The sequence below is a fragment of the Aedes aegypti genome, chromosome 3, assembly GCF_002204515.2.
Source record: "Aedes aegypti strain LVP_AGWG chromosome 3, AaegL5.0 Primary Assembly, whole genome shotgun sequence".
NCBI classification, from domain to species: domain Eukaryota; kingdom Metazoa; phylum Arthropoda; class Insecta; order Diptera; family Culicidae; genus Aedes; species Aedes aegypti.
The window spans coordinates 85,254,086-85,269,191 of NC_035109.1; the positions used below are offsets into that span (position 1 = coordinate 85,254,086).

Genomic DNA, 15,106 nt, shown 5'->3' on the forward strand with positions numbered 1-15,106 from the left:
TTGATGCCCATTTTGATATGGATTACCGTGGGGTTAAAAAACTCAAGTTTCAATCAATAAGAAAAAATAAGGAATGGAAAAACGCGGCAGGGATCGCAGCAAGGCGTGCGCGCGGGCGACTGTGTTTTGAATTTTCTGTCACGTTAATTCCGGTTTCGCGAATTTTTTATTCGGCTGGTGCAAAATATAATCGGCTGATGGTGTCATTCCAATTGCAAATGTTCTTGCAAAAGCTTCATAAAGGGAAAAAAGTTTTATTTTTGCGAAAATTAAATTCATGGATGGCTTGTGGCTATGGCGTTTAGACTGCAACTTTATTCGGCGTTAGGACAAGCGAATTGCTTTGGTGAGTTCGTTCCTATTAAACTGCTTATTTTGAATGCAATATGGGCTATTTCTGTATCATAGGGTTGCGTTAATTAATCTTCTCGTTTCAGAGAGCGAGTAATGGCGCCCAATCCAAAGCTCATTAGCTAGGACATAAGGTGGAAATACCTGTGCCCCATCCCTGAAAAACAAGCGTGCATGGAATGACATTAACTTTCTTAGCTACGTCACTCCCAACGTCGATAAAAACATTTCATTCACATTCTCCCAAATACAAAACATATACAGTCGACTCTCCATAACTCGATATTCAAGAGACCATAGACCTATAGAATTATCGAGTTATATAATATACCGACACACAAAATCACAAAATCGAAGGAACAAATTCCTGTATTTCCTATACATATATAAGCACTTATATAGTAAAGCAACATAATTTTATTGATAGGATTTTATAAACTATTATTTGGCAACTTTTTTCAAAATGCTCGAGAAATCACATATTTTTCGCTGACAATATTTTTTTTTCATTTTCATGTTTTTTTTAAGTTGTACTACAACTTGCATGTATTCAGTCACCTTCAAACAAGGATTAGACCTTTTACACCCGAATATAAAGGATTTCAAAATGGATATCGAGTTATGGAGAGAAATTTACCTCTCACGTGACATCGACTAGTGGAGATATCTAATTATAGAAATATCGACTTATGGAGAGCACGATGTATGGAAATTTGAAGGGACCAAAAAATTAATATCGAGTTATAGAATATCGAGTTTTGGAGAGTCGACTGTACTCAAATACATATACACTTGATTTGAATCCGGTCGCATCACTCGCTTATAGTGAATCCTAGACTATTACCTTACTCTATATCCAACTCCTTGACATCTATGAGGGCGTCGGTGAGTCACTGGCCTCTCTTTAAGTAGGTGTCATATCATCATTGTCCTTCCCTTTCCTCGTAACGGAGAAGATGGGCGTGGCCGGCAATGGAAAATGTCATGCCTCATGTCTTTTCATCTCTGACTTCCGATTGGATTGCTATTCTTTCCGAAATAGTTTTCCATAAGCAATTGGAATAAGAGTGGTAAAGTAACCAACATGACACGAAAATACACCAGAGTTTTCAGTTCAAAATTTCAAAAACCGTGTATAAAAAGTAACACCATTTCTCGACGCATGCAAAAATAAGGTTTTGGCGGAAAAAATGTAAGGAAACTTTTTTGTACGGCCGTGTAAAAAAAAATCCGTGCAAAAACAGAATCGGGTGTACGAATGCGAAAATGGCAACTTCGACAAACGATCAATTATTGGCTAAATCCGTATAAATATATATTTTGAGGATATCTTAAAAAATACAAAACATTACTTATTTTTATAATTTAAATAGAATAACTCCAATGTGCTCGATTAGAATGAAAGTACTTTAAACATAACCTGTACTGCTAAACACATAAAAAATGAATTCGTTTTCCTTAGCTGATTGATGTAAAATGGACTAATTTCGTCAAGTCATGTATGCGTCCCACACTATAAAAAATACCCGTATTATCAAACATACCTCGTTTTACGGTAGTTAAATGGGGCACATTTGTAGGGGATAATAGGGTCCTAAGGCTTTGTCCAAATTTTAGTATCAAACGCTTGAGTTTAGGCCAAAACACATGTTTAAACTCAATTTTTGAATATTTTTCGTTGATCAAGGTCCAAAAAACATTGTTTTACGGTTATTGAGATTTTGTCTTAGTTTAAACTCAAATTTTGGGTGCATTTTGTTTTCCGTATCTCTTCCGAAATGTCAGATAGGAACAACTTCAGCGTTAAAACTAAAATCCTTGTGGCGTTTTTGTCGACTAAGTAAATGTTTCTAAAGTAATGTTTCTAAGTAAATGACTAAGTTTCTGTCAATCAGTTAAGAAAAACGAATGCAAAAGTAAAGAGTATTAGTATGATACTTCATGTCAAAGCTTTTTTTTTGTTAAAATCAAGTTTGTTTATTTGTTTGTTTATTTATTTAACGGCTATTAACAGCTTGATCATTCAGCGTAAAATCAAGTGCATTTGATGATTTATATGCAAATTTAAAATTTTTACAAGATTTTAGCATATTTGCAACGCTTACAAACAATTTGTTCTAAGATCACTTTTAATAATGTCACAATAAGTTTGTCACTTACCCATGACATCCTAGTTATAGTAGAACATAAATTCGGTTTCAAATCTCTTAGCGAAAACCATTTTTACAAACTGGGACCATTTTTGTAATCTAAGTCAGACATTCTTAATAGCGTTTAACGCCTAGAGGTATGCAACGCCCTATAAATGTTCCGTAATTCATTCAAAAACTAAAAACATTAAAAAACTATCAAAGTTACACCGTTTTACGGTAATCGGATTAGGGATCAAAACATATTGCCCAAGAAACAGAAACCTCTGGAAGAATGAATAAATAGAAAGAAGAGATTGAAAGTTTAAAGTAGCAATACGACGGACACCCGAATGACTTGTCCATGGGTTCAGAAGTTCAGAACCGTTGAAATTATGGCTCCGTCAAGAGAAAGGAAAATGTAACTAACCAGTAGGTGAATTCCGGCGAACAATTTCTTCGAAGAGAAGAAATATTCTTCCATTACTCATCAGCAAGAAAATTTTCTTCTCTTCGAAGAAAACACGTGCCGGAATTCGCCTACAGGTCCCACAATGGTGAAGCTTCAAAAATGTATTGTGCTGGAGATGAGTTTATTAAAAATAAAATGCAATCGTGGCTCAAGCCTAAAAATCCACCTCTTTTGTACCTTGTATGGATAGCGAGGTTATCCTGATAGTAAACTGTATACTGTACTTTATACATGGCATACCGGAATGTTCAAAAACAGTGTTATAACAAAGGGGTTTTTTTCGAAGTGATTGAAAAATTCACTTCACTCACCACAACAAGTAAACAAGCCTTGTGGTCAAGTCTACGACATGCCACGAAGCTGTCTGGCTTCGGATACCGGATAGCACAGGATCTTTTTTCGTGAAGAAAATTTCCTCGAATTCCTTGGACCGAAAGTATCATCGTGTATCCCCAGCAAAGGTTGAGATCATATTGAAAACTAATTTTGATGTTGTGATGTCGTAGATTATAATACAGTTAACTCTCCCTTACTCGATATTTGGTATCACGATATCGAGTTAGAGAACCATAGTAAAAGTTGGTTCTCATGGCTACCTCGATGGTCCCTTGGATCGCGTTTGAACTGGTTTTGTGTTCCCCAATTCGATACCTCCCCTACTCGATGGTCCCTTCAATATGTTATGGAGAGTCCAATCCATGCTCAGCAGGAAAAATATAAAAACTAATCAGAAACTAGGTTTTTGTATTAAAAATAGGGGTGGCAAATACTGGACCACTTGTACCAGTATTCGCCACGTTTTCAATTTCGATTCCTGAAATCGCCACCTACGTTGATTTCTTATGGATGGTGGCGAATCAGGAACACCATGGTGAAACATGTTTCATTTGAAGGAAAATGATTTTTTTCTATTATTTTCTGAACAAATTTTGACAAATGCATTATTTTGGAATTATTATAGTGTATCATCTTTACATGTAGCGCCAAACGAAACTATAACTGCATAACTGCAAGCATTTCATCAGAAATATGCCCTTCTTTCTAAAATTGGGTGATTTTTTTACTATTGCTGGAAGAGCTGGCCTTTAATAATTTCAAAAGAACTGTTGATTTATATGAAAAATAAAACATTTTATATAGGTAAGTTATGCTATTGAAGGGGAATTGATTGAAGATAGATGCTGCTCTTTCTTCTTCAATGAGGCTAAAATTTTGATTTACATATTCCATTTCTTTTAATCATAGATTGTTAGGTTATGTTGTAATATTAAGGTCTTTTATAGGATTGATCACCAGTTTTCTTGCATCTTGCTAAAGAATTCCACATACCAAAGCGATTTTTTTCCCCGTGATGTAGATGGTAGGTCGTCGTGATTTTATCCTTGTGTCGATACTTGCACATGAATTCCAGCGTTTCTATACTACAGCCTAGTGATTTTGGTCCAGTTGGTCCTCTAGATTGTCCCCAATATTAGTACCGTAAAACGGGGTAACTTTGATAATGCGGGTAACTTTGATAGTGTGAGACCTCCAACATACTAAACTTACGGTAACTTTACAGTAACTTTGATAATGGAGTATAAATCGAACAAGATTGAATGAATTACAGGAACATTTATAGGGTGTTGCATACCTCTAGGCGTTTAACGCTATATGGAAATTTCTGACTTAGATTACAAAAATGGTCCCAGTTTGTACAACTGGTTTTCGCTAAGAGATTTGAGACCGAATTCATGTTCTACTATAACTAGGCTAACATGGGTAAGTGACGAACTCATTATGACTTTATCAAGTAGTGGTCGTAGAACAGATTGTTTGTAAGCGTTGCAAAAATGCTATAATCTTGTAAATTTTTAATATTTGTATAAAAATCCTCAAATGCACTTGATTCCAACGAAAATAGCTTTGACATGAAGTGTCATATTAATACTCTTTGCTTTTGCATTCGTTTTTCTTAACTAATTGACAGAAACTTCGTTATTTCGTTTAGTATGTTGGAGGTCTCACACTATCAAAGCTACCCGCATTATCAAAGTTACCCCGTTTTACGGTACCCCAAAACAGAAAACCGACTTCTTGAAACTTATATGAAAAATTATATATCCATTCAGAATAAATCTTTTGGCAATCTATCAAGTGCAATCGATAGCTAGGATGTCAGTACTTGTTTTAAAAATATAAATTGTAATTCTTTGAAACAGCATGCATAAATATTGAAGTTTTCTTCGAAAAAACTATCAAAGTTACCCCGTTTTACGGTACTTACAGCGACTTAATCATGGTGATAATTCATTACTGTTAAGTACTACAAAACAATGTGGGCGATAACACAGGATAGCAGTGGCGTATTGAGAACTTGATGAAATAGGGATTTTTGGGAATTTCATAGCTTTTATTCTCATAAGAAATTTTCCCTCTTTTATAAAATATATGTTTTTATGGTACGAATCAGAGGCGCGTCCACGTTCAAAACCGTGGATAGAACAACCGTTAGCAAATATTTTGTGCAGAGTGAAGCAAAAAATTTTTCTTCCTCTGGAATGGAAATTGAAAATTACCATATTTGAGGGGCTCAAACGCAAACGGGATGTAAGTGACATTTTGGTCATTTAACAATATTCGTATATAATTCTTAGAAAACTGGCTTGTTTTTTTAAAAGACAATTTACACCGTCTTCAGCACATAGGCTGCACAGACTGAACGATCACTAACATTAGGCAACGGACAACACGAAATACCCAGTGGCCCAACGATGAATTTTTCGTTTGACGAAAAGTTTTCACCGACTGGAGCGGGAATCGAACCCACACCCCGTGGCACAATACGCCTTGATGACTGACGCCGCTAACCGCAAGGCCACGAAGCCCACAACTTTTTAACTCCCATACAATTAGTGTAGGATGAAACATTGCTGAAAAGACTTCCAAGTAGATTTTCTTAAAACTTGTTTTTTTTGTCACTGATACCCCTTTGGTTCTAACCTTTTTATTTTCATGCCAGTCGTTACCTCAAGATTAAGAAAGCTTTTTTTTTCCGGGCTCAAAGCTTGAGGTCTCTAGCCAAAAAAAGGCCGAAAAGAGACAGGAACGTATTTATTGTATGTGTTTGTTCATGATTTTATCCAGGAATTTTATCAGCAATTATTCAGGTATTTGCCCGAATGGTCAAATGATCACTCCGAAAATTTTTCAAAGTTGTTCAGCTAGTTATTATTTTCTCCAAAAATTTTGTTTAAGGTACCTCAAGAATTCAACCTGGATTTTCCCTAGGAGAACCACATAAATAGGATTACTCCAACGATTCATTCAGAAATCATCTGAAATCCTCCAAAAACTCTTTGATACATTTTCCAAGAAAGCCCTACAAGATTTTATGCATCAATCGATTTCCCTGAGACATGTTACAGAATTCCCGGCCTTCAGAATTGATCTCCAGAAATTTATAGGAATTTTCTTTAAAATAGTCTTTTAGGATTAATATAATTTTCAGCTGGGATTTATCTCAGCAAAGGCTCTAAAAATTGCTTCTGAGAATTCTACAGAAATTCTTCCAGTTATTCTTTGAAGTTTTCTTGATTTTTTTGTTTAAGGAGCTTTTTTTAAGAAAATCCTAGAGTCACCTCTGATAAAACTTGGGTAAGTTTTAAAGTCACCCTTAATAAAGAGTCTTTGAAATATCTCCTGGACAGTTATGAAATTTTTAGAAGGTCTCCTAGATAACCGAAAAAAATCAATTGGATCTCGAGATAGTATTCCGCAGAATTTTCTTAAGAGATTTATCGAAAAACGTTGCTGTAGCATTAACTGGTGAAAAAATATAAATAAACTTTTGAAGAATGCATGGGATTTTTGAGATTTTTTTAAAGAAATGTTTGGTTGAACTGCAGGATTTATATTTGGATGAAATGCTGGAAAAAATTTTAGAAAAAAAAAACCCCTCATGAAATTTTGCATTTTTGAGAGGAAACGTTCATCCACGTTTCTTGAGGGAATCTTCATGAACAGGCGGAGAAAATCTAGCAGGGTTTCTCGAAAACAAAAAAAAAAACCTTGAGCTATTTTTTCCAAACACTCTGGAATAAACGTTTGTGGATTTCTGCGGAAGAAATTCTGTGGAAATCTTTGGAATATCTCCTAGAGTAACAACTGGAGAATTTGGTTGTAGGATTTGTGAAATATATCTGGAGGAAATTCTAGGATATTTTTCAATTCTGCAAACATTCTTCTAAGCATCCTCAGAATGTATGATTTATATTTCGTTTCGATATATTTTCAAATTTGGATCACGATTCAATGCAAGCAGACTAAAGAAAAAAGAGACTTTGAAGACCATTTAAAATAGATACTTGAGAGACCTTCCATTAAAAATAGAGACTTTTGAAAGACTTACATTAAAATAGAGACCAAGTCTCTAAAAAGAAGTCTACTACCAGTCCTGTCTTCCGGATCATTTATTGGATCAACATTCATATAAAGAAAAAAATAATATCCTTTATATTTATATTGTTTTGAAATCAATTTTATTGAAGCAAATAGACAAAAATAGACCAAACCGCATGCCTTTACAACCAGTGAGCTTATTCTAATTTCCTAATTTCTAAATAACAAATGGATCAACAGCAGAAAACAGTGATTTTTTTTCTGTTCATCCGACTCTATCAAATATTTTACTGTAATTTCTTCGATAATTCTGCACCAAAAATTCGTCATAATGGTGCCACAAAATATCAGTAGGAATTTAATAATAATAATAATGATGATAAGAAGTTAATTTTGTTTTTCTAGCTTTCTGCTGATATCGGTTTTTTTGTTGTTGAATCGTGGGTAGGACAGTCAAAAGATTGTCAAAGGTTTTTTGTGCTTAGTACATGTCCTACCTGCCCTACCCACTTCCCGCGCCACTGGTACGAATGCAACAATGCCAGGTTCCCATTTCTCAACCTAGTGGTAAAGCCTGCGGCTACAAAGATAAACTATGCTGAAGGTGTCTGGGCTTAATTCTCGACCAATTCATGATATCTTTATAATGGAAATTTCCTTGATATCCTTAGGCGTGCAGTATCAACGTGCCTGCTATACGTTATACGAAAATGGATTCTACCCCATTACCCCGAAATCCATTACCACGAATGCTACTACACCAAATGTACCATAACCCCGAATGGAGAAATACCTTGAATGACATTGCCCCGTGATATTGTGATTCGGGCTAATGTTATTGGGGTTATGGAATTTTTGGTGATGGCATTCGGGGTAGTGGGGTAGAATCACGAAAATGGCAATTTAGGCAAAGAAAGCTCTTAGTTTATAACTGTGGAAATTTTACTAAGATCGTTAAGCTGAATAGCAAGTTCTGTCACTGTGGGAATGTTATGCCAAGAAGAAGAATGCAACAGGCAGCTTTGGGAAAGAAGGTTCTAAGAACGGTCCTAGAAGGGCGTAATGTTAAGAAGAAGAAAAAGAAGAAGACAAAGAAGAAATAGAAATAATAAAAGAAGATCGAATAAACAAGAAAATAACAGTATTCAATGATCGGCTGAATGATATTCTATAACAAATAGAGAACTACGCAAATTGATTCTGAATGCATATATTAGTAAAATGCTTGATACTAATTATTTTAGGTGTTTGTTTTCCTCCTCTTTCACAGACCTAAACGATGGCATCCAGACTACGCAGATTTGGAGTAACTGCAGCCGGTGTGGCAATCGGTGCTGCCCTGTCTACATATGCCCTCAAAAGCAGTGACATCTCACCGCACCATGTTCAAATGGAGGAAATGCAGAGGATTCGTCGCAAGCGTACCCTGCCATCGCGATCGGAACAGGTCCAGTCACTGCAAAGTGGCGAAGAGTTCGACGTGTTGATCATCGGAGGTGGCGCAACCGGTGCCGGATGCGCATTGGATTCCGTAACCCGGGGCCTCAAGACGGCACTGGTCGAGGCGGACGACTTTGCCAGTGGAACGTCGTCCAAGTCGACAAAGCTGATCCACGGTGGTGTGCGGTACCTGCAGAAGGCCATTTTGGGGGTAAGGAGTGGGAGGTAGAGGTGGCTAACTGTGATATTGATTTAAAAATGGTCATTCTAGCTGGATATTGAGCAGTACCGAATGGTGAAGGAAGCTTTGCACGAGCGTGCTTCCATGCTGAGGTCGGCTCCACATTTGACTCGTCCGCTGCCAATTATGCTGCCGGTTTACACGTAAGTGATCGTCGAATTCGTAGTTGGTTCAATTGATGTTAACTGTATTGTTCAATATACTCGTAGCTGGTGGCAAATTCCGTACTTCTGGGTAGGTATCAAAGCCTACGATTTTGTTGCTGGTGATCGCAACGTGAAGAGTTCGTATTATTTGTCACGAGAGGACGCGTTGGAGTTGTTTCCCATGTTGAGAGGTGATAAACTTCGAGGCGCGATCGTGTATTACGACGGGCAGCAAGATGACGCTAGAATGTGTCTTGCGATTTCGTTGACCGCTGCGCGTCACGGGGCTTCGATCACCAACCATGTGGAAGTGTTGGAACTGTTGAAGAAGAAGAACGAAGCTGGCAAGGAAGTATGCTGTGGAGCGAAGGTGCGGGACAACATCACGAAGAAAGAATGGTCGATCAAGGCCAAATGCGTGATCAATGCTACTGGACCGTTCACCGATTCGATTCGTAAGATGGACAACCCAACGGTGAAGTCAATCTGTTGCCCTAGCTCGGGTGTGCACATAGTGTTGCCAGGATTCTACAGCCCACCTCAGATGGGCTTGCTTGATCCGGACACATCGGATGGTCGTGTAATCTTCTTCTTACCCTGGTTGAATGGTACGATTGCCGGCACTACGGATGCTCCTTGTGACGTTACTACCAATCCGTCTCCCAGTGAAGATGAAATTCAGTTCATCCTCAGTGAGATCAAGAGCTACCTGAACAAGGACGTAGATGTCCGTCGTGGTGATGTACTGTCTGCTTGGAGTGGTATAAGACCGCTGGTGTCCGATCCTAACAAAGGAGACACACAATCGTTGGCTCGTAATCACATTGTTCATGTCAGTGATTCGAATCTTGTAACTATTGCCGGTGGAAAGTGGACTACGTACCGTGCCATGGCAGAGCACACGATGGATGCAGCTATCAAAGCCTGCAATCTGCAGCCGGAGCGTGGATGTGTTACCGATGGACTGTGGATTGAAGGAGCGCAAGGTTGGACTCCCACTATGTATATTCGCTTGGTGCAGGATTTGGGTTTGGAAGTCGAAGTGGCGAAGCATTTGGCAATTTCATACGGTGATCGTGCGTTTGCCGTAGCCAAAATGGCTGCTCTCACTGGCAAGAGATGGCCGATTATTGGTAAGAAGTTGCATCCGGAGTTCCCATACATTGATGCGGAAGTTCGCTATGGTATCCGTGAATATGCCTGTACCTGTATTGATATGGTGGCTCGTCGTTTGCGTTTGTCTTTCTTGAACGTACAGGCTGCCAGTGAGGCACTTCCCCATATTGCAGACATCATGGCAGATGAATTGAAATGGTCCAAGGAGGAAAAGGAAGTGAGTATGATTGATATTGAGTCTTGGTAAATGTAACTCACACAATCCAATTTCGATTTTTAGAAACAAATCAAGGCTTGCGAACACTTCTTGCACACTCAGATGGGACAGCAAGTCAACCGTCAACTCAAGGAGAAGATTCCAGTCAATCTCTCCAAGGAGGAAGTTGATCTGTACAAGAAACGCTTCGATACGATCGATAAGGACAAGAAAGGATACGTTTCCATCCCGGATATCAAGCGTGCAATGCGGGTAATTTATAGAGGGTTGAAATTGATGTACAGTTACTCAATTCTGGTATATATTTAGACATATGGTGATGCTGAAGTTAGTGGAGAAGAACTCCACGACATTCTACGTGAGATCGACACCAACATGAACGGTCAGGTTGAATTGGAGGAATACCTTCAGGTGCGATTTCAACACAAGGCTTTTGTGTCCGAAATTATAATCCTGGCTATTGTTTTTTTTTCTCCAGATGATGTCTGCCATCAAGTCGGGCTTTATCTCCCACTCACGATTCGCTGTCGTCGCTGAACAGGAGGAAATTCGCAAGGAACAGGAACGCCTGCGGAAGCAGATTACCGTTGACCGCTCCGGTGGTGGTCTGTAGATTTCTTCATACTTTTTTTGCTTTGCGTATTATTTCTCAACGATCCCGATCATCGTTTTTCGTTTTGCTTCTTTTCGATCATCAGGTAAAGATCCAACGATAGCGTCGCTAACCAACCGTTTCGTTCTCTTTTTTCCAGGTCAACGAAAGTAAACTAAAGCATGCGACTTCTACGCATGGTTATGACTAAAGATCCGTTCGATCAAACCCCACCTCAACCCATATTTATTGTGCGCTAACTTTATCGTCATTAAAACACTTCTCGTACATAAAATGTTCAAACGGGCAGGGAGCATGGAAGGAGCATGACTTCCTCGAATCCCTGTTATCGCACATTTTTGCCGTCGTTGTCGATGTACATATTTGTCGTATTCTAGCTTCTCCGGATGAAGATCGTTGTTATGCTACGGCGGATGGCCTATTGTTTTCGAGCCGTTCGTGGTTAGGATAGGTAACTCTTACGAAATTTGCATCATTTGTGACACATCTTCTGAAGCTTTTTTTCGTAGCAGCATTTTCTACGATTGGTGTGAACTTTTTTTATGTTTCACAAATTGTGTTTTATGATTTTGTTACTAATTCAATCGGCGACTTTTCCAAACTGTTATAACTTTTAACTTATTTTTCACTGTTTTTATTGATTCATTTGTTGTGTTCTTAGCTTTAGAATTCTCCTTCCCGTTCCATAATCGATTTTTCTATTTTACAGGAATTTTACGATCGTGACGATCCCGCCAATTTATTTGTTAGGCTACCCGATTTCACAAAAACACACTATTTATTGAAAACAATTTTGTGATGATTAGATTTTTCAACGAAACGTTTAATTTTATCGATTCTACATTAAGTCAAACAGCAACGATGCATCCATACAGGAAGGAAGAGCAGAGGAGCCTGCAGTTTGGTTGCAATAATTTTAATTTATTATTAACCTGAACGAAATGATGACAATTGCTGAATATTGTGGTACGGAGCCATAATACAGTAATACAGTTTCGAATAAGTGAATAATGACATAATATTTATTATTATACATGATAGACAAATTATTAATAAGTATGATTCAAACAAAATTAACGATTACCTACAGAAATAAAACTTGTTCGTAAACTACATACGATTTGAGTATATTTGTGAAAGAAATTCCATCAAAAACCATAAAGTGTAAAATTGAGGTAAGTTGTGGTCAATCACATCACTCATAAGCTAATATATTGGTCTAATATATATGATATATTAGTTGTAAATAGGTGCAGATTTTTGTAGGTCGAAGAATTTTTATGGCTGAAACAGATTTTAGGTTTTGGAATACCTTACAAAGTGACTGTAGAATATGTTACAAATCCAACTAATAGTACATAAAACAGCATCTAAATTCTTATAATAACAATTACAAATTGAGCGGCACGAATGCCATAATGGCAATTTTGGCTAAAGCAGCTCTTACTCAATAACTGTTAATAATACCTGAGCTGACCTATTCCAGTGGGGTTTTAATGCCAAAAACAATTTAGTTTTCGAATATGTTTTAATTACGCTTTTAACATCTTGGCTTATGAGCATGAGCATAGATTACCGTACAATTGCTACTCCGTAATTGACCAGAACAATCAAAGTTGCACAGGAAGGAATGGAACTTGGGGCTAGCTTACCATTCTCATGCACAAATCGAGAGCTCAAAATTTTAAAGTCATTAACGGTGCCGGCCACGTCCTTTCGGTCATCGGGGAAGGGAAGGAATGTTAGTTGGACAACCGTTGTTACTAGAGACCGAGTATACCTCTCCATCTGTTGTCATGCATCTCCACAGTTGTCATGGAAGGGATATTGGGTTAGTGGGAAAAGGTAGAGATCTGGGAGTCACCAATGTTTGGTAATGCGATGGTAATGTCAGTCGTTTAGGCGTATTATGAGTGCCACGAAGCGTTCCAGTCGATGGAAAATTTTCGTCAAACGAAAAATTTATCACTGGGATACTGGGTGTTTCGTGTTTGTTCGTTGCCTAATGTTCGCGATTGTTCAGTCTGTGCAACCTTGTACGGAAAAGTAAATGATGTAAATGGTCTTGTCGCCTTTATTCACTGAAGAGAGGATCGATGAAGAGAAATCGATCGTGCGACTTACGCCCTTATCCTAGCACACGCTTGATCTATGAAAAAAAAAAAATGATTGAATTATAAATTATTCCAGTCAGTTTCATTCAGGAGTGCTATTCAGAAGTCCAAGCATGCAGTTTTGTTTTTTTGCATTTTACTTTTCTATTCACGCGTTTTGCTGTACAGTGGTATGCTAAGGCGGCTCAAGCAATCAGAATCGTTTACACCATCCCGAGCGTAGAACATTTTATTTGGAAGATCGATTGAACGTTGGATTGCATACAGGTTTCAAATGCAGAATTCAGTGAGTTTGTTCCAATATGAACCAATGCCAAAATATTGTTCATAGGTGCCAGAACGTCTGCCTAACGTATCCTATGGCCTTTTTCATCCCACTAACATTCCACAATATTCCGTAACACCTATGGGAGGTCGTAGAGTTTTCTGCATCTTTCTTAAGTAGGTGTTCAATTAACCATCCCTTCCCATTCCTCATCATTTGCAAGGACGTGGCCAGGACAGCTCTCAACAGCTCTGGAGGATGCGTCAATCTTGTCCAAGAGTCAAAGATTCGCCCCAAATCTATTATTATCTTTTATTATTATTATTATTATTATTATTCACGGCATTTCTGGAGGATTTGCCGTACAGTGAAGATTTGGTCCGTCGTCGAGCGGCCGTTGATGAAACCATCTTGATAACTTCCCACTAACTCATTTGCTATTGGTGATAGACGACGGAAGATAATCTGGGATAGCACTTTGTAGGCGGCATTAAGGATAGTGATAGCACGATAGTTTTGACAGTCCAGTTTGTAGATGTGGCATATAGCCCCTTGCTTCCACTTCTCCGGTAGCTGTTCCGTTTCCCAGATTCTGACAATCAGCCGGTGCAGACAGACGGCCAACCTCTTTGGGCCCATTTTGAAGAGTTCAGCTCCAATACCAACTTTATCTAATCTTTATCTATCCTTACCAGTGGCCTTGTTATTCTTGAGCTGGTTGATGGCATCCTTAACTTCCCTCAATGTTGGACAGGTTGGTTTTCTTCATCCGCCGTGCTGACGTAGTCCCTTCCTCTGCTGTCGTGACCCTCTGCGCCTATGTTCTCCGTGCCATTTAGGTGTTCATCGTAGTGCTACTTCCACCTTTCAATCACCTCACGTCCGTCCGTCAAAATGCTTCCGTCCTTATTCCTACACATTTCGGCTCGCGGCACGAAGCCTTTTCTTCACATTTCGCTTCTTTCAGGCGGCGCTTTTTGTCCCGGAATAGGCGGGTTTGATGCTTTCGTTTCTTTTTATATCGCTCCACGTTTTGTCGCTTTCCTTGCTGCAGCATTGCAGCCCGCGCTGCATCCTTCTCCTCCAAAACCTGCCTGCATTCTTCGTCGAACCAATCGTTACATGTTCTCTTTTCCACGTACCCGACGATGCTCTCAGCTGCGTTGTTGGTGGCTGCTTTTATGTTACTCCAGCAGTCCTCAAGAGGGGATTCGTCAAGCTCGTCCTCTTCCGGCTCTTCCAGCAACGCTGCTTCGAGATGCTGCGCGTATGCGGCAGTGACGTTCAGTTGGGCCAGGTCGCCGAGGCGGGCGTCGATACCATACATTGTTAGAGACGAATAGTTTGGGCGCAGTTTCACCATCACTAGATAGTGATCAGAGTGAATGTTTGTGCCACTATAGGTTCTGACGTCGGTTATATCGAAGAAGTGCCGTCCATCGATAAAAACGTGGTCGATTTGTGATCCTGTCTGCTGCGATGATCTCCATCTGAGCCTCAACTTGCACATTCTTTCGTTGATCGGCCACCAACCGATCACGCGCCTTCGCATATCACCCATCACTATAAAAGCTGTTCCAAGCTCACCAAACCTTTCCAGCATACCTCCTGCAGCACTACGA

The 15,106-nt window shown here is 38.9% G+C and overlaps 1 protein-coding gene across 4 annotated transcripts in view; it reads left to right on the forward strand.

The window, feature by feature from the left end:
* Positions 1-12,220, forward strand: part of LOC5579187 (glycerol-3-phosphate dehydrogenase, mitochondrial) — a 74,483-nt gene extending 62,263 nt beyond the window's left edge. For 2 of the 4 annotated variants that reach the window (XM_021851074.1, XM_001664234.2), the window contains exons 2-9: positions 8,603-8,983; positions 9,044-9,156; positions 9,223-10,492; positions 10,556-10,744; positions 10,802-10,903; positions 10,971-11,097; positions 11,245-11,556; positions 11,815-12,220. In XM_021851074.1, the coding sequence (XP_021706766.1) occupies positions 8,612-8,983; positions 9,044-9,156; positions 9,223-10,492; positions 10,556-10,744; positions 10,802-10,903; positions 10,971-11,097; positions 11,245-11,258 (2,187 nt within the window). In that variant the 5' untranslated portion in view covers positions 8,603-8,611 and the 3' untranslated portion in view covers positions 11,259-11,556; positions 11,815-12,220. Of the gene's footprint in view, positions 1-8,576; positions 8,984-9,043; positions 9,157-9,222; positions 10,493-10,555; positions 10,745-10,801; positions 10,904-10,970; positions 11,191-11,244; positions 11,557-11,814 lie in introns of all 4 variants that reach the window. The other 2 variants (XM_021851075.1, XM_001664233.2) reach the window with 2 other exon arrangements.
* The last annotated feature ends 2,886 nt before the right edge of the window (positions 12,221-15,106 follow it).